A 23,283-nucleotide genomic window follows, 5' to 3' on the forward strand; every position below is an offset into this window, starting at 1 on the left:
AGCCAAAAATACTCATAAAACACAAGGGAGCTAGCTGTGAGATTATATACTAAATTTCAAATAAGTTTTTTTTTTTTTTTTTTTTGTTTGTCAAACGATGAATTTTGTTAGATTAAATGTTAGATTAGCCACTGATGGGATTTAAACTCACGCCATCGTGCAAAGGCTCAAAACCTTTCCACCACTGTGGTAAAGGGTCACTTTGTCAAACGATGAATTTTGTTATATTAAATGTTAGATTAGCCACTGACGGGATTTAAACTCACGCCGTCTTGCAAAGGCTCAAAACCTTTCCACCACTGTGGTAAAGGGTCACTTGCAATTTCAATTAAGTTTTAGATTAATTACTAATTTGATCTAATTTTTGTATTTAATTAGTTCCTCTGGTGCTGTGGTTGAATTTAGTGGGATGCATACAAAAGAGAGCACCTTGTAAGCAATATGTAGGGAGGCGGCAAAAAGGTAGAAGAAATTGTAAAATATAATAGTCAGAGTTTGCAACTTGTTTCTTCTTCTTTTTCTCGATCGTTGATCATTGTTTTATGACGTCACTTAACTACATTGCCCAATAAGCTGTTTGTTGAAGGTGAACTCTGGTCACTCAACCAAGGATCATGTACAGACACTGGGGAGCTATCCTTGTCCTCTTCCATGGAAGCTAGAGAACTATCTACCCTCAGTGAAACTATTGATCTCTGGCTTCGTATACCGGCCTTCTTCGCCGTCATGCCTCTTGACGATTTCTCACTTCCATTATACGGTGATGAACATGACGACGCCACTGATGATCCCATGCATATGTTCTCCTCCATTGTTGCCCACCCGCTGCACCGGACGTACTCTAGTTCTTCTGCCACCTCTTTCATAGAAGGCCTCATGTCACTGTGAAAAGCAAGGCATCGAAATGCAAGCTCACCCACCTTGTTAACAGAATATAGAGTCCATGCGTCCCTATTTGGCTCCAGAAAGGGATCAACTATCTCGTCCAAGCTTCCCTTCCCAATCCTATCGATTGCAAGTGCAGCCAAGTTGACATCAGACTGAGGTCGAGCGAAATCAACCACCTTCATTGCGGTTATAATCTCTACTAATACTACCCCGAAGCTGTAAACATCACTTCTATCGGAGAGGTGGAAGTTTTGATGGTATTGAGGATCCACGTAGCCCGGAGTCCCTTGTGGAGCCGTTGATACGTATGACGATTCAGTCATCCCAAGTCTAGAAAGGCCAAAATCTGCTACCTTTGACTTGTAGTTGTAATCCAGGAGTATATTGTTGGATTTGATATCTCTGTGATAAATTGGTGGATTCATTTCAGAATGGAGATAAGCTATAGCATTAGCAGTTTCAGAGGCGATGGTGAGCCTTATGGTCCACGGAAGTCCTTGGCCCCTCTCTCGTTGAAGATGTTCAGATAATGTTCCATTAGGCATATATTCATAGACGAGGATCTGTTCACCTCCCTCTATGCAGCAACCTAGGAGGCGCACCAGATTCGGGTGGCTCACAGAGGAAAGGAGCTTGATCTCATTCATGACTTGATCAATGCCATTGGTGTCTCGACGGTTGATCTTCTTTATGGCAACCCACTCATCGTTGTGGAGTTTTCCTGCATAAACTGTACCAAAAGCCCCCGTTCCCAGCCTTTGTTTTTCAGCAAAGCAATTAGTGGCTCTCTCTATTTCTTTATAGGGATATAATGGAACACTAGAGTTGCCTGCTGCTTCGCTTAGAAGGCGCCTTGCACTCATTTGGTTTCTCAAGCAAGTTGAGCGACGTCGAACAAAGTGACAGATAAAAAATAGACCGGCCATTATGAAAGCTCCAGCAATAACCCCTAAGACAAAAACCAATGCCACGCAAGTATTTAGAGAAAACACAAGATAACCAAATATATGAAATTTTATAAGGTCCCAGTCATATTTGATCAATATATCAGCTAAGCAACAAGGCCATACGGCATTGCATCACCAGTGGAATTACAGTTCACGCTCTTATGTTTTTAGGAGTTACCATGTCTAAAAATGAGATGTGGAGAAAGAAGAAGCGAAAACAACTGAAGCGGGGAAAAAAAAAAGTAACATGGCTGAGCATATGATAAATTTTGAAACAAGTGTAAAAAGTAGAAAATTTACCTCCAATAAGAACACCAACTCTTGTTGTTCCCCCACAGCGACCAGACATGTACTTTGAAGGATTGCACTTGGACACTAGAGACACGGCAACCAGTATAAAAACAATTAGAACAAAACGAGCCAGCTTGAGATTGTGATGCTATGTACATTTCAGTTTCAGAATATTAATAGGTCAGGCAATTGGTAAAAGTTACAGATGCATTTCAATTCACATAGATAAAAATGGACTGCAAGCAGAATTCAAGGCTCGAGATCACAGAGTAAATCACCTGCGAGTTCTCACTTCCTATGTATGGTATATTCCAACTATAACAGTTTGTACAGGTCATTGCAAGCTTTTATTTATTCAACAAGAACTCGGTACAAATCCAAGTTTGCTACATCCCCCGTGAGGAATTAAGATGCGAAATAGGAATTCAGTAGAACTTGTAAGTTTGAGAGACTGTCAGCCTAATTAACCAACTTGTGCTATCAAGGTTTACGTTAGTTAATGTTATAACTTATCAGGTCCACAACAATCGGATAGCAAAGTTTACTACACGAACAGTTGCACCGGAAAAACTTGTGCTGTAACTTTACAAGTCTTCTCTCCCCCTCCCCAACCTAACCTGTATTGATCCAAGGTCCTAAATATACCTAGTAAAGGCATGTGCTTCACCTAATATCCTCTATAAACAAACAGGGAAAATTGCACAAAGGCTTTGACTTACGGTGAATTCCTTCGTTGGGATAGCGACCATCGACTCAAAACAATACGAACACATTAGAATACTGCAGATTCATTTCAACAATGCTCAAATTATGCTCAAAATACTCGGATAAATTCATAAACAATTTAAGCCTCCAGCTTTTCGGCCTATCGACATTGCTACGACCAATTCAAATCCAGTGTGGCTGCCTGCAAAGTCCTCTTATGAATAATTGAGTGTAACAAAATCAAACTAATTGACTTTCCGTCTCTACACATTACCAAAATTAATTGCAAATTAGACCCTAATTTAGTAATGTAAGCCAATTTTATTTAATTTAACCCCATTTTTCCCTAATTAATGCACCTTTTGGTTATCTCGCTAAACAAATCCATGGAAAAACATAAATAGTGACGTGGCAGCACATCATTGGCCAAGTCCAAAATCCCCACCGAAACGGAATTGTCTACTTTTCCACTGCTCGTCAAAGACCATGACTAAAAGTTTACAAAGACTAAAAATAGCGCGTTGACTAACCTCTCCGGCAGCCCGACCCATGATTGAAGCCGTCGCCGTCGAACCCATCAACGCATCTGCATTGGTACCCGTCCGTCCTCTCGCCGAGCTTTACCCGAGTACACGTGGCATTCGGATCGCAGTCGCAGAGTCCCCCGACCCACCATCCCAACTCCACCGTTTCGAACTCCAGCGAGAGCGGCGACTCCCCATCCGACTGAACCGAAATCGACCCGAACAAGTTCTTGCACCCGGTCCGACTCAAGTCCTCGAATCGCATAACTTCTGACTGGTTGTGCGGCTGAGACAGGCAGCTGATGTTATCGGCGCTGGACCTGCAGCTCTCTAAATTGAACTGCTTCTGAACGAAATCGGCGGGAATGAGGCAGCCGTTTTGCGGCGCCGAGCAATTCTGGAGGAGGAGGCTGTTGTTCCAAGTCGGGCCGAAGTTCGGGCCGAAGAGTTCGATCACGGATTCGAACCGACGGTTGCATATTGCAGGGAGGTTCACGAAGACGGCGTTTGGGGTCACGTTTAGGACTCTGAATTTGCCGAGTCTGATCTCGTTATTTTCAGAACAGTTCAATCGGATTTGGCAGCTGGGTGAGAATCCAAATGGGTAGCGAACCGTTTTGGCGGATTTTCCCGATCCGCATGTGTGTATGCAGGAGCTTGAGTTTTGAGCTTTGGCTATGGCGGCTGTGGAGGTTGAAAGGATAAGGACGGTGACGACAGTGATCAAAGTCAGAGACTTTCGGTGGAGAATGTGGAAAATCATATCAAATTGAGTTCAGATTAAACTGGGTTTTCATCAGTCATCGACTTTCTGCAAATTCAAACATCAATTGGAGTGACAAGTTGAATAAAAGAAATTGAAATTTTGAGATTCTGGGTTTTATTAAAGAAGAAGAAAGCTTGAAACTTAAATATGGCAGTTGGGAAGCCATCTGCTTCAATAAATGCAAAATCTTTACCTCTCTGAGAGCTTCTTCTTCAATGGTGGTTGGATTAATTGCTCTGCCTCTCCTGTATAATTAACTGATTTGATAAATAAAATTGCGTGAAATTTAATGGACTCTGCTTCTTCTTAACTCAGCTATGTTGAATTTCTGAATTTGCAGCTATCTGCAACTCCTAAAACATAAAATACAGGTTGGGTTCTTCAATGCCTTCTGCCTCTTGGTGTTTCTGCAACCATAAGAAACGTTTTATGACAGAAATCCCCTTGAAGAGAATGGGAAATTACTGATATGGGACATGTTGCCAAATTATAAAGGGTTTGACTGACACAGAGGTTGTGTGTGGACAGCATATTAACACACTCATATTTTTTTATAAATTTTTTAATTAAAAAATTGTTTGATTTGATGAAGGTGGTGAGGTGGGGGTATCAGTCTTGTGTTCCAACAGCTTCATCTTCCACTGTATTATTCCATAGAATCTCATTTTACTTCTGACACATTTTTTAATAATTTTTATTCATTGATCTTCTTTAATTCATTCGATCTGACGATCGAAAATTAAAAAGGTATGTAAAAAGTAAAATGGGGTGTGTAGATATCACATCCCTATTCCATATGCTTTTTTCCTTTGAAAAACAATCAAACAAAAATGCATATGCATTTGGCATGTGCATATTTTTAGTTTGGTAGGATCATATGGATAACGCGTTTGGTTGATTTATACTGCCACATGAGAATGCATCATCAAAAAACACATACCAACCTACCAAAAACTAGTCTTCCCATGTTTGTCTAGCATACAAAATAAGATCGCTAAGGTTTACATGGATGATATGCTTGTAAGCATATATATTCGATGTATTTTGTTACGTCGAAAGACGAATAGGCGATGGAAGAGATGAAATATCCTTAGATATTGAAGAAAGTAGAGAGTGTTAAGGGGAGCAATGAAGTTATAATAAACAAATTTGAGCAATCATGCAACCCCGAGTAACATGTTTTTTAACATTTATCGCACTTTGTATGAAACGGGTGTGTGAATGGTTTAATGCAAATTATTGATTTCTGGGATACAAGGAAGCTCAACTTATACTCACTTTATAGTGGATTTATAACTTATCTTGTTCATTCATATTCATCTTACATTTTGGCACAACAAACAATCGGACTGAACTCAAGTTCATTCTAATTGATCACAACATATCTCATCCAAGGTTTTGAAGAGCTTCTAGATCAATGTCTTTAAAACCCATGCTGAATACGTGTGATCAAAATGCTTCCCCGTTGATGTTGCTGTAGATGAGTTTGACTGTGTCAAATGGTCGTTCTCGAAAAAGAAACAAGGTAACTAGTATAATGCAAAATACGTACAATGTCAAAAGATTGGTTTTTTGTGTTGCATTTTCCACAAATGCCTGCCGTGAAGGATAAGGAGGTCCAAGTGTTTGACGATAATACCCATAATGGCCGAAATTGTTGAACATCGAGTCCCACACTCCAAAAATATCACTAGAGAGGCGTCTAGATGATTTAGGATCTTTGAGTGGATGGATGATGATTTGTCTAGGTTTTGGAGGAGGATTATGATAAGGACTACACTAGTTGTGAATAGGAGTCATTTGCCACCATAAAACAGATTTCTAACTCCCACCACAAATTGACATCGTGCATGAGATCTCGTGTTTGGTTTTAATCATTATATCACTAAACATAATGATTTGCCACAGCAAAGTGTACACAATGATTTGCCACCACAAGTGTGAGAAATTGGCCACCACATATGTGACAAGTTTACCACATTACCCAAATTATCGAAGCGGATATCAACAAAAGTAGCGTTTGTTAGAGAAAATTCAAGGTGTAATAACAGTACATTATCCTCAAATAACAAGTGGAAGTGAAAAGAGAGTATGTATGTACGTAACGAACATACTACACACTCTTTCTCTAATATCGTACCTTCTCCCAATGGTTTGTATAGTGTAGATTGGCACAGAGGATGTCACAGCTTGGATAGGGGTCAGCCTCCCAGCCATTCAGGCAAGGACAGTTGCCTTCTCTACAGCTCCTCCCCCCGGGGTCTGGACGGCCTCGACTTTTTTACAAAATTAGAGTTTCGACCGCGGCCCTTTTTTTTCCGCACCAAGGTTCAACGAATGAATGATGATTGTAACCGGATAGAAATTACGGTCTTGCTCAATTTTCCTTTTCTTATTGAAAGTAGCAAGCCACTCCACTACTAGTACAGATAAAAGAAAAACCCTAACCTCCTTTCTAGAGTGTCGCCAACCTCTCGATCCGCCCTGAAACCTTTGTCTACAAAGTTCGTGTTGGAGCTAGATGCAACACTGGAGTATGGACATTCCTATTTCTCAAGGTTTTCATTGATTTATGGATTTTTGGCTCTGATTTACATTCCTGGACTTTATCATACTTTCTGACCAATTCACCACCAGAACTCACCCTCCATGTTCACTGCACCATCCTCTACATCTCAGCGGTTGCCTTCTTACCAGAACAGATTCACCTACCCCTCCCATAATTGGAATACCAACTCCTCGTCAGAATCCAATACCTCCAACTTGAGAAATAATGTTTCTTATTTCGTGTGGACCCTATTTTAGTTTCCTTAATGAGCAGTAAACACATGAATATCAACTTCTTATTTTAATTTCCATCTAGTAAACACGTCACAAAAATATTTTACATGTCAAATGTTTACTACGTCATTAACTATATTCCTTATATATCATATATGCATTGCAAGTTATAGAAATAATATTATTGCTTGTGAGAATCTGATGCAAAAAAATGTTAATCTGCATGGCAATAGTGGCAATCGTGAGGCGTGATTGGAGAAAGTATGACTTCAGAAATTTGTTCTGGGACTGAGAGTGATCCTGCAGACTGATATCTGATCATCTAGTTTGTAAACATTGTTTTGTCTCTGTCCATTTCAAAAAAGTGGCAATTTAATTAGGAGAAAATCGTCACTTAGTACTACGGTCTAGTGATGCTTTTCTTTACTTGTAAATGAAATATCTTAGGTTTGATTCTCTCCAAACATGAATTTGAACCACATAATTATAGCTAGCTCAGTGTGAAGCTTAGCACATTCCTCCGTTCATTAGCGTAAATAATATCGTTTACTAGAAAAATTAGGAGGAAGTCCTTAGGAATCACAATGAACAAACCGCTTGTAATTGGTTTAACCAGCACATAGTATTGTGTATGAATGTGGGATGTCTATTTCAAACGTGCGTAGGGCACTCTATCCCACTAATATAGGGATGAAGGGTCGAAAGCAACTTCTCGCATAAATAGTGTTTTCACGGTGAATACCTTTCCGGAAAATACTTTTTGGTGTCAGATTTAGGAGAAATTTTTAGTTGTAATATGAATACAACACATGTTTTAATATGAATGGAAAGAAATTTTATTTTTTAAGTTACTAACTTTTTAGCACATATATCTCACCATTTGTTTAGTGACAAGTGATGTACTACCTCGTGTACATGAAAAATCTCTCCAGATTTGGCTCGAAAACAAAAATAAATGATGAGGTGATCCTGAATGGCGCTTTTGCCACGACTAAAGATTTTTGGCATTTTATCGACATTTAGTAGGTCAAGATGAATTTTAAGTTCTATGGATAGTTTTGGAAATTTTGTAATTTCTCATTTTATTTACCTTTCACATATAGACTATTTAAACACTTTTAGGGTTAATAGAAAATCGAGAGTTTCTCTTAAACTTTTGGAGCATTAGAACCAGTGGCAGTTCCAGGATTTTAACTTAGGGTGGTCTTAATATAAAAGTTCCAAAAAAAAAAAAAACCAAGACGAAAATATCATTGAACAAATAAATGGCAAATTACAAATTTCATTCATAATCTTTGTGCTAAACAAGCTAGAAATACTAAATTTGTCCACGACGGGATCTCATACTTTGAAAACGTGTCATGATAGTTTCATTGTCAATACAAGAAAAAACATCTTTCTCAATATAAACAACTAAGCTATCATTTAACCATTGATCCCCCATTCTGTTGCGGAATGGACTCTTAATGATATTCATAGCAGAAAATGTTCTCTCCACTGAAGCAGTTGCAACAGGTAAAACCAAAGCCAATTCAATAAGTGAATACACATATTGAAATACTCGATGCAACCTTTTTTCCACCATTTTCTTAGCAAGATCACTAATGCTTTGCAACTAAGAAAAGTCACTTCTTGAACGCATAGAATGAATATAAATATCGAGTTGATCTTCAAGTGCCAATAGGTCTTGCTTTGTAAAATCTTGAGGGTACAATTGAGCAAGGTGAAGTAGCTTTTCTTTGTCAAAAGCTGCAAAAGAATCATTTGGACTCAAACTAGCCAAACAAATGAGCAATTCGGTACTTGTTTCATTGAAGCGATCATTTAACTCTGTAAGTTGGGAATCAATGACAACAAAAAAGAGCTCCACTTTGTAACGATGACGGTTGGTCTTTTTGTGGGTATTACGGCGCGACCTCCCATGAGCTACATATGTCTCATCCATGTTAATAACCTCAATATGATGTTGAACACAAAATGACAATACTTTGTCAACCAAAAGGTCAAACCCCTCATCATTCCTCATGTAGAGTAGTTGTTCTTTACATGTGTTGACTAAAGCCATTGCATTCACAATCTCTTGATCATCCCTTTGTAATGCTTGTGATAAATCATTCGTGATTCCCAATATAGATTTCATCAAAAATAAGAGAAACACAAACTCAAAAGATTGTATGTCTTTCAATAACCTATTTGCTTCGGCCACACTATCATTGGTATTATCATCAACAATCATTTCAAGCACATTGACCACGGATGAGAACATATAATCAAACTAATCAAAGTACCATAATGTGAATTCCATCTTGTAGCTCCGGCACGTTTGAGACTAGTTTCTTGATTTAAGCCTCGTCCCGTCATAAGAGAATCATTTTCAAGAGCTTTCATAAGTTCTTTTTGTTGCATCTCTCTAAGTGCATCACGACGCTTACATGAAGCTCCAATATTATTTACCACATTATTAGCCAATAGAAAGAATGTGTTAACATCAACATTATTCTTTGTTACGGCAACAAGAGCTAATTGGAGTTGATGAGCAAAGCAATGAACATAGAATGCACAAGGTTGATCATTCAAAGTCTTTGTCTTGAGTTCATTGAACTCACCTTTCATATTACTAGCACCATCGTAACCTTGCCCTCGTAAATTGGAGAAGCTCAACTCATTGAAATGAAAGAAGGCATCAATAGACTCCTTTAATGTGTTTGAAGTGGTGTCGGGAACATGTTGAACTCCTACAAACCTTTCAATGACTTTCCCAGTTTTGTCCACATAACGCAAAACCACCGCCATTTGCTCCTTTATAGAAACATCACGTGCCTCATCAACCAATAGAGAAAAGAACCTAGCATTCTTCATATCACTTATGATAGTTTTAATGGTTTCAATAGAACATGAATGAACAAGATCTTTTTGAATTGAATGAGCTATTAGCTTGAGATTTCCTGGAGCTTTATCTAACACAACGGCCTTTATTTTCTCATCATGATCCGCAAGGAATTGCAAGAGCTCCAAATAATTACCTCTATTGTTTGAAGTGTCACTTTCATCATGACCACGAAATGAAAGACCTTGTCGCAACAAAAACTTAGTGCAATCAATTGACGCATTCAAGCAAGTGCGATAAGCCATACGAGCTTCTTCTAACTGTTTGACCAAAACTGTTTCAATATGTGTCTTTTGATTCATTAGATTACCAGCAGCTTCAACAGCTTTATTGTGAAAGCTACCAACCATTCCCACATGTTTTTCAAAACAGGCTCTTGCATGCTTCCAATTTTGAAAGCCTACCTCAGTAAAGACGTCACTGCCTGATTGTTCAAAGTTGACTTTGAATAGATAGCAATAAAAGCAAAATGCAGCATCTTTAGATATACTATATTCCAACCAATTATCAACGAACCGTCGCTTTTTATTCGAATGCAAAGTGAATGGAAAATCATGATCTTTAGCTCTAAAAGGCTCCATTAATATATATGTTCTTCAGACCTCATCTCGAATATCTGGAGGATAATCCTTCATTGGAATTCTCTTTCCGGGGTCTCTCTCAAGATTATCCAAATCAACTTTTAACTCATTTTGTTGTGGAGTGGAATTACCACCAATTCGATTAGAACTACTTGGAATTGGAGGGGAACTGTTCGGAATAGGATTGGAACTATCCAAGTTTGGAGATAAACTATTTGGAATATGATTGTCCGAACTAATCGATGATGATTTTCGCTTGTAATATCGTTCCATACTTCTAATTTCTACACATATCAATTAATAAAAAAAACTATATCAATTGATGAAACTAAACAAATATTATATGAACACTATGGCAATGCTAGAGATGCATATAGCAAAAATGCAGACACAAAGGCAATGCTAGAAATATGTATAAAGAACACTCCTTGTGATCAATCACATACCTGAATTTCAGAAGACCAATCCTTCTTCACTAGAAGAAACTTAGTGTTTGCCAAAATTACATAAGAAGACCAATCCTTCTTCACATACCTGAAACTTTAAGAATGTGATTAAATAATTTGCATTTCATAGTTTTCATCCAATACCCATTTCACAAAAGCAACCAAAATTACAAATTTCTAGAGAGAGAGACAACTAACAGATAATAATAAGGCAATTAGAAATATAATAAGGCAATCTCCGACTGTAAATGGTGGAGTAAAATTATTTAAATATCTAACACCACAAACACAAATAATTTAATATCAAATTACTAGACCCCCGACTTCACATCCACATGTCACGACCCTTCCAATCATAATCCATTGAACACATCAATATGTTCCAACTAACACAACCTACATGCATCATCTGTTTCTCCATCTAACTGCAAGCTTCTTTTTCAATTTTTTTTTTCCTCTAAAAAGAGAACACCATAAAAGCACAACCATACATGCATCATACGTATTGCTTATCCATTGCTTAACCATGCAACATAATGGTGTTTAGTTATGAACTTTACAACTGCAAAGTCTATAGGCTGATGAATAAATGAGAAAAGTTTGCCTAAAGCATTGATGTACGAACAATTGACTATACTCAAAATGTTGACTGAAAATTAAGAAATTGCAGCATCAAATCACATATTATGGTATAATAAGGTGAAGATAAATGTCCACCAAGATTTCAAGGAAAAGATGATTACTCAGGTTAAAGAAATGGCCAGATCCGTCTGGAAGAGGCTCCACCTTCAACACCTTCCTGACCTTGCCCTCATCACTGCACAACAAAACAATTTAGTACATATTTCACTTACATTACGAAACATCAACAAGTAGGAGATGCAATGAAGTATAATCATGTGTACTTCTGGACATCAGATGTTCATATCATGAAGGATACAATATCAAACTTATTGCAGTCACAATGAACAAATACTTGTCCCTAATCGCTTGTCTGGATAAGTTAATAATTTCAAAGAGAAAATGAAGATGTGTATTGAACGCAACACATGACAACCCCGATTATTGCAGTCACTCAGATTCAACAACATGCTAATTAGGAGATCCATACACAAATAATCCAACACAGGCAACATCATTACTGTTACAGATATCCATGATACCACAAAGAAAGGGAGAGAGTGAAGGAGTTACCTTTTCCCCTTAAAAGGATCATGGAAAAATTCAAGGGACTCCTTTGAGCCAAGGCTAACTAGGCTTCCAATTTCTGTCACTGATAGAGAGAATACCTACACAAACCAATTGTCTCTTTGCATATATTAGCAATCCTCACAATTATAGTAAGTAGTGACCACATACAATAAAAACAGTGCATGATAGACTTACAATTCACCTATTCACAACCCACTTCTCCCCGTCAACTCATCATTGCAAGATGCATAATGCACCACAACTGTTCTTATTTATGCATGAACTCCATGCCCCAAAAAAATTTCGACTTGTTCTGGAACCAAATCATGGTTCAATTTCAGTTGATTGACTTATGAGTTGCTTGGAAAAATTTATGCTAGGCTTATTTCTTCTTTTTTGGGAGGGGATGCAGAAAGGTTTTGAATGAAGTTTGAGTTATGTGAAACTATTTCGTATAAACGGACAGCAATAAATCATGGACTGAGTGAAATTATCTTGGTTACTATCAGACACGGTAGATTCAGATAGTGGATGGCAAAATCATTTAATGGACAGAGTTAAAGAGAGCAGAGTAGTAGGGTACAAACCTGAAGGAACGAGAGCGAGAAGAGAGTGAAGTTCTGGTTGCTGTGCAGTGCAAGCAATCAGATTCAGATTCAGAAACTAGTGCAGTGCAGAAGAGAGTTGATTGATGTTGATGCCGTAAGGAACGAGAGCGAGCGGACCTTGTTGTGTGAAGGATTTGGTAACGAGAACGAAGAGAGTTGAACGATTTGGTAAAGTGAAGTTCTGATTGCTGTGTGAAGGAGCTGAGTCTGAGGGTTCTCACGTGAGTGAGCAGTGAGGTTTTAAATTTTTTTTAATGACTTGGCTCAAAACGACGTCGTTTTGGCCAAGTCATTTTAAAAAAAACATTTGGCTTTCTTCTTCCTCATTCTGAAATGCACAGCGACCAGAGCAGCCATGGCTGCTGTTCTTCTCCATCACTGCCAGATTTGGGTGGTCCTTGAAGATCCTCACAGCCATTTTTCCGAGCTTCGGGTGGTTCCGGGACCACCTTGGTCCCTTAATAGATTCGCCCTTGATTAGAACCCTTTAAGGGTGACTATTCGTAATCCCTTTACTATAGTGTATCATACACCAGCGAAGCATCAATCACATCGGCAAATGAGGATCCTCTTTGGATTCTCTTTGTGAGGATTCTGATGATCCTCCAATCATATTCATTCATCGTACATTGTATAGTCAGTTTCGTCAAGTATTGTTTATATTTAATTTTAAATAAAAAATTTACAATAATTTATGATCATACGATATACGATGAACGGATGTGATTAGATGATCCCCAAGATCCTCACAAAGAGAATCCGAACAGAATCCTCATTCAACATCGGCATACCACACTCACTCGATTCAGTTAAAAATAGTCTCTTAATTAATTTAGGCCTAATCAAAATAGCAACTTTTATTTTAACCTAACATTTATGTGATTCGATTTCAATCCTAACTTTGTATTTATTTCTTATTTGTATGACTATTTTGCCCTTAATAATAAATATAAAATTAAATGGTAAAGAAAATTAGAACTTAATTAATTGCAATTCGTAATTTTTTTTTACTTGAACGTTAATTTCTTTTTACAAAACATAGCATTAAACTCATCCAAAAACTAAATAATAGTTAATACAATGAAGAGAAATATATGCTAAGGAGATTTTCTCAAAAATGAGACTCTCCATAAACTCTCTACCACCATATGTTTTTTGCACAATTTCCGTGCCAATATTATAAAGGAAAAATTAGAATGCCTACATATTTTCTATAGTTGTTAGATTAAACATTCATCCCTTTTAAAGATTTGATTAAGGTGCTTCAATCAATTGTCACCTCAATAATTTTCTATTTATTTAATTTCCATGTCATTAATTTAAATGCATTTATGTAGAAGCATAAGGTAGCTTAGCAACTAATTGCCTATAATATAGGAATTTAATTTCCTCAATCCCCTTCTGCGCATTAAATGACATTTTTTAATAAAATAAAATAAAAAATTAATTAACTAATTCCTCATTTCCTTATTATCAGTATTTAAAAAAAATACTCTTTCTATTAAAATTGTATCAATAAAAAGTCTTCAATACATATTTTTTTCATGTATAGATATATAAAAAATATACGTAAAACTTATGGTACATTTGAGAACAAAAGTATTGACTTTTGGTACGTTTAGATTTCAAATGTACCGAGAAACCAAATGTACCAAAAATTCAAATGTACCACAAAACCAAATGTACCTATTGTTATGTAACCTTTTTGGTACGTTTAGATTTCAAATATACAGAGAAACCAAATGTACCAAAATTTCAAATGTACCATAAAACCAAATGTGCCCATTGTCAGGTAATCATGTTGGTACGTTTGGATTCCTATTGTACCAAAAGACCAAATGAACAAAAAATCTCAAAATGTACCACAAAACCAAATGTCTCTATCAGATAACCCTTTTGGTACATTTACATTCCAAATGTACCAAGAAATACAAAAAATCAAATCCACTATAAAACTAAATGTGTCCATATTATAGGTAACTAGACGTAGCTATATAATCAAACAAATCTTTACTATGTGTTGGGTCTTCTAAATAATAAAATTTGACAATTTTTTATATAAATATTCTACTATATTCACACAAAAAAAAGTAAATATTATAACAAACAATAAAAAAATGCATATAGATGGATAATAAATGCATAAATATAGGGATAATAGGAAAAGAAAAAAAAACGAAATGCCCAGGAGATGGATAATAAATGCATAAATATAGGGATAATAGGGATAATAGGAACTGAAATTAATAACCAAAATTTGAGGAAAATGTTTGATCAAATTTTCAAAAGGAGTGTATGTTTAGTCTAAAAAATTAAAAAACGAGGCACCTATATCAAAATGCCCCTATTATAAATCATTGTGCCAAAAACATGAGGTGACAAAGATGTTAGAGTGGGAAAGTCTATGGAGAGTCTCACTCTGAGAGAGTCTATCTCTACAATAAATTAGACATATATGGAGGGTAAACATGGTATAAAAAGAAATGAGAAATCATGACCTAATCAAAGAAGGAAAGTTTGCATAGTTGTAATTTTGATCAAAAGGTTTAATTTATAAACAAAATAAAAAATTTGGATTTTTCCTAAAATACATTGATACATCTGGGTGTATATCAACTTTTCTAAGAAAAAATTATAAGAATAATACTTGTATCTCCCCCATGAGGGGGATACACATATCTTTACAATTGTGAATAACATATCTTGAGCATACAAACTCAACGATCGGAACCGTTCAATTTACTAATCATCTACTAGATTTATCTTATGGGATAAATTAATATCAAAGGATATACCACCTACATGAGGATATTAACCTCCGAATTATCTATGTGATAATTAGATGAAAATCAAGAGATATTCATATTAGAATATACTTGGGATTTTCATAGGCTTTTCAGTCTTTGTACACTCTTCCCAGCCACTATATAAGGAGGCTTTGGGGAAGAGAGAAAACACAAGAAACACAAGCTTTTCCACGGTTCAAATATTCTAGTTAGGTCTTTAGAGCTATCACTTTCGGCTCTAGGTCTTGGGAGGTGAAAATCAATGGGCAACTCGACATACCGTAGCCAACACGACGACCTGCGAGGTTCTAGATGTGCACGGAGGGTCAGAGCAATTGTTTGTGTTTGTAGGAGCGTGTTGAGATTCAAGCTTCCGCATAAAAGGTACACACGTCCTTTTGAATTTATTTATAGTCTTCCAATAATGGTATCAAATCCACTCACACACTCCTCACATGAAAGCATGAGATATAAATGAATATGCCATGTATGAAAACCTTGAAAGCATGAGATATATATGAATATGCCATGAATGTTTGTCTTTAAAATTTTCGTTTTTGCCATGCTTATTTTTTCTGGGTTTTAACGCTTGGGTTATGTTCTTTACATTCATATGAGACTATATTTAAAATTTGGTAAAGAAAAAGCAAGTGGTTAGAGAGATAATTGAAACCCTAGTTTCGTAATAGCATGAAAAACGAATTTTTTCAAGGTTTTTACGACCCTTTTTTCGTGAGGTTAGAATTGTTTTTGGATTTTGTCAAATAAGACTTAATTGTTGATGGTAATCGTATCTTTCTAACGACATAAAATACGCATAAAACAGATACATATTCGCTAAGTTATGGCCTTTGTAAACAGGCCTTGCGAGGGTGAAAAATCTGGAAATTCCAGATTTTTTTGGAAGAAGATGATAAATAGTGGTTCATCTCTTCCACTCTCAGCCTAAGCAAGTACGAGTACATCCCTAGGTTTTCATGGATGTTAGCTACATTGTTGGATTCATCTCAGGGAGTTCAATCCAACGGAGGTCAAAAGAACGACATCGGACCGCCAGAAGGCGGTGCATGGCGGCGCGTGGGCCTTGTTTTTAGGACACAGCTGGCAAGTGAATCATTGTGGTTTACTGACCTACGTAAGTGTATATTTAGGTTTGGTATTATAGACATTTTTAATTTACTAAAATTAAGGAAACGTTCTTCATTAACCTTTAAAAAATGTCCAACACATGCCAAGATTTTAGGAAAATCAAAAAGAGATAATGTTGATCAAATTTGCTCATGTTGATTGAGCATTTTAAATTAGAAAGGAATATTCTTTAGGAGAATATTTAAAAAAAAAAAAAAGATTACCTAATTAATAAAAAATAATGAAATTAGGTTGGGGTTCACTAATGGTCACCTCTTATTTGATGTGGTGTCTACAAAAAATCTTTAAGGAGACACTTTGGGTGTCAAAGAGGTTCGGTTTTTAAAAGCTTCGCACTGCCACCCCTCCCAGATTTGACTTGGTCGCACTTACGGAGGCCCATATGTCGAGCCCATTGTCTAAAAACCCTAATCGTTGTGCACTCAATTGGATGTTGCATGAAAAATGGATAAGCTTAAAACATAATAATGTTTAAATTAGATTTATATCGAAAATAATTAGAAAATATGATCTTGACTCTTAGAATTGAATGGTAATTACGAGCGACTTAGCGGATTTTTCAATTTCAACCTAAGAGAAAAAGTGAAATATTTTCTAATGAGTATTTGAAATAAATAAATGTAAGATGTGTAATTAATAATGTTAAAATTATTTCACCCTTGTAGAAAGAAATGGTTGCCAAAAATGTTATTGTTGATTTGACCAAAGGAGAAAGCTGGTTGGAACCAACTATGATATTTGGCATAGGAAGATCCAATATCTTCTTAATGGACAAGAGCTCTTGAAGCCTTTAGAGGCTTTGGTGGATGAGCCTGATCTTGAGAGAGATGGAACCACTACGGCTCAACATATGGCTAGAGTAAGGTCTTATAAATCTTGGTTCAAGAAAGATCGAAGTGCGCGCTTTACTATGTTAAGCAACATGCATGATGATCTTATTGGTGAGTATGAAGGGTACTCAATCGCCAAGGAGATGTGGGACCAGCTGAAATTTGCTTTTGGTGGAACCTCAACTACTAGGCTGAGAAGTCTAGTGTTGAAGTTTGAGGTTTACAAGATGGATCCTAAGCACTCTGCATCTGAACATCTTAGGAAGATGTCCAGCATGATACGAGATTTGAAAGCTGCTAGGAGTATCCTCACCGATGAATAGTAAGTCCAAGCTGTGATTAGGTCCCTTCTAGACTCGTGGGATGCCCTTAAACAGATCATGACACACAATGATCATATTAAGAACTTTCATGACATCTCGCTTCATGTTAAATTGGAAGGTGTGCGCCAAATGGCGACCCAGGGTACTGCCCTTTTGACTCAAGATAGATCCAAAAAGGGTAACCAATTCAAAGGAAAGGGTAATACCAAGTCTGAGAAAAAGGAAGCAAAGCTTGCTCCTAATTCTAATAAGATCAAGGCCCACAGAGGTAAATGTGGCAAGAAAGACGAATCCAAGTCAACGTGCTTTAACTGTAAAAATTTGGGACACTTCGCTCGTAATTGCACTGGGTCAAATAGAAAGGTAATCCCTAACCCTAAATCTATCATTGTTTGTGTATGTTTGAATATACTTGTTGCTTACACATCCGACAATTGGATTGTAGACACAGAAGTAACCAAGCATATGATGCGAGATAAAAGAGGGTTCAAAAATTATCAACACTTTCCAGCAAAGTCACACTGGTGTACGTGGGTGAAGGAAGTTGTGCAGAAGTTTTGGGAGTTGGTTCGTATCGACTTTAACTAAGCACTAGGTGTCAACTACTTTTACATGATGTCTTGCACGCCCTTGGAATGCAATTTAATTTACTTTCAGTTACTGCACTTTTATATGAAAGATATTGTTTTTACTTAAGCCCGTCTAGACTTATGACCTATTTGGATCAAGTAATTGGATATGGTTCAATAAGGAAAGATTTTGTTTGCTTGGATTTGATTGATTCTTGTTCTTTTACTTCTTTAGTAACTGTTATTAAACATGTTAATTCTGAAACATGGCATACTAGACTAGGGCATATAGGGCAAGATAAAATGACAAGGTTAGTTAGAGATGGCCTGTTGGGATCACTCACTAATGACAATCTGCCTATATGTGAGTGTTGTTTAGTTGGCAAAGTAGTTAGAAAGCCTTTTGGAAAGGTTGTTCAAGCTACTCAACCGTTAAAGTTAATCCACTATGACATCTGTGGACCAATGAGTATGAAGGCTCGTCATGGCGCCTCTTATTTCCTGACTTTGATTGACGATTACACGCGATATGGTTATGTGTACTTGATCGCTCAATGTTGTGAAGCTTTAGATTGTTTGAGATGCTTCATAGCTGAGGTTGAGAATAAAAAATGGACGACTATAAAAGTTCTTCGCACTGATCGTGGACGCGAGTATTTGTCTGACCAATTCAAGGTTTTTTGTGAAAGTAAAGGGATACGCAAACAACTTTCTGCTCCTTACACGCTACAACAAAATAGTGTTGCTGAATAGAGAAACATAACTTTATTATACATGGTCAGGTCTATGATGGCGTAGGAAAATCTCCCCATATTTTTATAGGGTGATGCATTATTGACTGCGACGTATATACTTAACAGTGTGCCTTCAAAGACGGTTCCCTCAACCCCATACAAACTTTGGAATGATGTAAAACCCAATCTGGTTAATTTGCGTCCTTGGGGTTGTGCTGGATTTGTTCATAATCAATCACATAAGTTTGGAAACTTGGGTCCTAGAGCAAATAAACATATCTTTATAAGATATTGTGAAAACTCGAAAGGTTATGTGATGTATGGTGAACATCCAGATGGAGGGAGAACCGAGATTGACTCGCGTGATGTGGAATTCATAGAGAATGACTTCCCAAAACTTGGCAATACTGTCAAAAACCTTGATCTTCATAAGTTGAAGAAAGATGAAGAACTCGTAACATCTTTAAGCGAATGAGGGGAATTATTTTCCAATCTGATGGTCGCTGAATATGATGTAGGAGGACTTGATCCAAGTAGGAGTACACAACCCAGTGGGAGTAATGTATCCATAAGCACTCAAGAGAATATGCCTAATAATGGGAGCGTAGCCTCTCAAATTCAAGGTCATACAGTTCGAAGAAGCAAGAGAGGCCACATTCCCAAACGTCATTTTGAGGTTGATGGGGAAGCCTACATTTGCATACCTTCAGAGGAAGACGAACCTTCTTCTTACAAAGAAGCGTTGTCTTCAACGGCCAAAGAAAAGTGGATAACTGCAATGGAGGAAGAGATGAGCTCCATGGACAAAAATATTGTTTGGGAGTTAGTTGACCTTCCGCTTGGGCGTAAAACCATTGGAAACGAGTGGATTTTAAAAATCAAACGCAAGGCGAATGGTTCAATTAACAAATATAAGGCACGTTTTGTGGCGAAATGATACACTCAGCAATTGGGTGTAGACTATGAAGAGACATTTTCCCCTGTGGTGAGGTTTGCCTCTATTCGCCTCATTTTAGCTATTGTTGCTCCAGATTTGGAACTTTACCAAATGGATGTTAAGACAACATTTCTCAATGGAGAACTAGATGAGGAGATATACATGGATCAACCTCTAGGCTTCGAGACCAAGGGACAAGAGCGCAAAGTTTGCCGCCTAAAACATTCCATATATGGCCTCAAGCAATCGTCTAGACAGTGGAACATTAGATTCCATAATGTAATCACTTCATTTGGTTTTGAGATGATTGAGGAATACCAATGTGTGTATCTTAAGAAATCTGGGAAAAGTATTCTCATACTTTCTCTGTATATTGACAACATTCTAATAGCGGGAAATGACAAAACCTCCATAGAAACCACAAAAGCGTGGTTGTCATCCTATTATGAGATGACAGATATGGGTAAAGCACATTATGTGCTTGGAGTTAAGATCAAGAGAGATCACTCAAGGAAACTTCTAAGTTTGGCTCAAGAGATTTACATTAAGAAGGTACTTAAACTATTTAAGATGGAGAACTCCAAACCCATAAACACTCATATGGAAAGAGGTGTGATATTGTCCTTAGAACAGTGTCTAAAGACTAAGAAAGAGAAAGAACAAATGGCAAACGTCCTCTATGCCTCTGTAGTAGGAAGTCTGATGTACGCAATGCTTTGCATGCGTCCGGACATTTGCCATGCCTTGGGCATCGTAAGCCACTATCAAAGTAATCTTGGATAAGCTCACTAGCAAGCCGTCAAGAGGATTATGAGATACTTGCAAGGAACAAAAGATTTAGCCCTATGTTACCAGGGAGGGGATCTGAAGTTGAGAGGATATAATGATGCAGATTAGGCAAGCGACAGAGATGAACGCAAGTCCACCTCAGGTTATGCTTTTGTCATTGGAAATGGAATTGTTTCTTAATGTAGTAAGAAGCAAACTTGTATTGTTCTATTCACAATGGAGTCAGCATATATTGCCCTTAGATCAGCTGTTTAAGAAGCTATTTAGCTTAGGAGGTTTCCACGATAAATGGGAGTTACGGCTTATGCTCAAGAAGCTATACTTGTCTACTGTGATAGTACTTCGGCCTTAGCATACACTAAAGATCCTAAGTATCATGGTAAATTTAAGCACATAGATACACGATATCATTTCTTTAGGAACAAGGTTACCAAGGGTGAAGTAGCGTTGAAACATATATCAACTAGCAATATGCTCGCTGATCCCATGACTAAACCCATAATTAGAAACTCGTTTCTAACTCATGTAAAGAATATGGGTTTATGTAGGGTTTGATGTGTTTTTCTTTGTATTTGACATTACTATTGAATAAAAATGCATTGAAGTTTTTCATTTCATATTTATTTATTTTTGAAATGATTGTTTACACATCTTTACGAGTGTCACCAAGCTAGAATCGGTTTTTCACTCGAACGATTCGCTCTAGCGCTGAGATAGCGAGTAGGATGAGACATTTGTGTCCTCAACGCATTGGACTGGGAGACCAAACACGTACTACTACAATATTAGCTTTAGGTGGCGGAAGATGGTGGCGGATATTAAAAACATCATGTCGGATCAATTATATCCAACACATCATTTAATTAGTGGCGGATATTAGAAAAATCTTGTCGGTTATATCCGACATAAAGTACTGGCGGATATTTACTGGCAGATATAAAAAATATCCTGTCGGTTATAACCGATAGTAATTTTTAATCATTTTTTAAAAATATTTTTGACAGATTCTGGCAGTTTTTAAGTTAATTGTGGCGGTTATAACCGACAGAAATTGACTATTTTATTATTTTACTTTCTGGCGGTTATTATTTTAGTATTCTAGCGGTTATAACCGACAGAAATAAAAAATTTATTATTTTAAAATGTTACATTGATTAAAAATAATAAATAAACACATTTTTTAAATTTTCTTTTTTTCACTCATGACTTTAAAGTCTAATGAACCCAATTCCCACGAGCCATAAATTTTCTGAGAGAATAATAACAACATACTACAATCTGAAGCTCTTTCATTTTTGTAATAAGGATTATGCTCCCTCATAGGCAAGCAATAAGATACAAAGAAATTCAAACAATTTTTTTCAATGCGTCACAAAGCACATTGTCTGGCACATAAACATACATGAACATCTAGTGTACTCTATCATGTCTGATTTTATTATTTTAAAATGTTATGTTGATTTAAAATAAATAAATAAACACATTTTTTAAATATTTTTTTTTCACTCATGGCCCTATCGGATATAACCGACACGAACAAAGCAAAATTTTGGACGGTTCTCTGAATGTTTTTTTTTTTTTGCGATTTTTTACACATGCTATCTCGGAGTATATACAAACATATTTGATGGTTGGATCATTGAAACTAGTTTCGTAGAATGCATATCCTGTCAAATTGATAGATTTAACAAACATTTAAGAGTTAATGTTATAAGTATAAAATAAGATTTATCCACTAGTGTAAATATTTTAAATTGAAGATCGAATTCATTCATTGCATTCTTATAGGGTCGAGGAGTGTAGCTGTAAAAAATCATCAAAATCGAAGCTAAAATAACCGTTAAATTGTGATTTTTCGTTTATAACCATCGAAAACTTTTGTTCCATTACCTAATATCTGAATGTTTGTTTTTTGCAATTTTTTACGAATGTGATCTCGGAGTGTTTACATACAAGTTTGACGGTTGGATCGTTGAAAAACGTTTCGTAGCATGCGTATCACATCAAAACGGTAAATTAAACAAACACTTAGAGTTAATGTTATACTTCCCCATCAAGTATAAAATAAGATTTTGTGGTATCCACTAGTTTAAATATTTTAAATTAAAGATCAAATTTATTCATTACATTCTTATAGGGTCGAGAAGTGTAGCTGTAAAAAATCATCAAAACAGAGCTAAAATAGCCATCAAATTTTGATTTTTCGTTTATAACCATCGAAAAATTATGCTCCGTTACCTAATCTCTGAATGCTTGTTTTTTACAATTTTTTACGTATGTAATCTCGGAGTGTGTACAAATAAGTTTGACGATTGGATCGTTGAAAAAAGTTTCGTAGAATGCATATTGTGTCAAAATGGTAGATTAAACAAACACTTAGAATTAATATTATACTTCTATTAAGTATAACTAGTGTAAATATTTTAAATTAAAGATCGAATTTATTCATTACATTCTTATAGGGTCGAGGAGTGTAGCTATAAAAAATCATCAAAATCAGAGCTAAAATAACCGTTAAATTGTGATTTGTAGTAGTGACGTGTATGTTGAA

At 36.5% G+C, this 23,283-nt stretch overlaps 1 protein-coding gene and 2 long non-coding RNA genes across 3 annotated transcripts; all 3 read right to left on the bottom strand.

Annotated features, from left to right (window-relative positions):
- Positions 1–461: 461 nt before the first annotated feature.
- Positions 462–4,725, bottom strand: LOC126599499 (wall-associated receptor kinase-like 14). Its single transcript, XM_050265891.1, has 4 exons — positions 4,315–4,725; positions 3,362–4,166; positions 2,136–2,210; positions 462–1,837 (listed from the first exon to the last, which is right to left on the bottom strand). The coding sequence occupies exons 2-4, from the start codon at positions 4,116–4,118 to the stop codon at positions 549–551; spliced, it is 2,121 nt and encodes a 706-aa protein (XP_050121848.1). The 5' UTR covers positions 4,119–4,166; positions 4,315–4,725; the 3' UTR covers positions 462–548.
- A 3,493-nt stretch (positions 4,726–8,218) lies between these two features.
- Positions 8,219–10,868, bottom strand: LOC126599519 (uncharacterized). Its single transcript, XR_007615177.1, has 2 exons — positions 10,705–10,868; positions 8,219–8,248 (listed from the first exon to the last, which is right to left on the bottom strand). It is a non-coding gene; the product is annotated as an uncharacterized LOC126599519 (long non-coding RNA).
- Positions 10,869–11,290: 422 nt separating this feature from the next.
- Positions 11,291–12,167, bottom strand: LOC126599507 (uncharacterized). Its single transcript, XR_007615175.1, has 2 exons — positions 12,011–12,167; positions 11,291–11,633 (listed from the first exon to the last, which is right to left on the bottom strand). It is a non-coding gene; the product is annotated as an uncharacterized LOC126599507 (long non-coding RNA).
- Positions 12,168–23,283: the final 11,116 nt, after the last annotated feature.

Source organism: Malus sylvestris, chromosome 2, assembly GCF_916048215.2.
Source record: "Malus sylvestris chromosome 2, drMalSylv7.2, whole genome shotgun sequence".
Taxonomy (NCBI): Eukaryota; Viridiplantae; Streptophyta; class Magnoliopsida; order Rosales; family Rosaceae; genus Malus; species Malus sylvestris.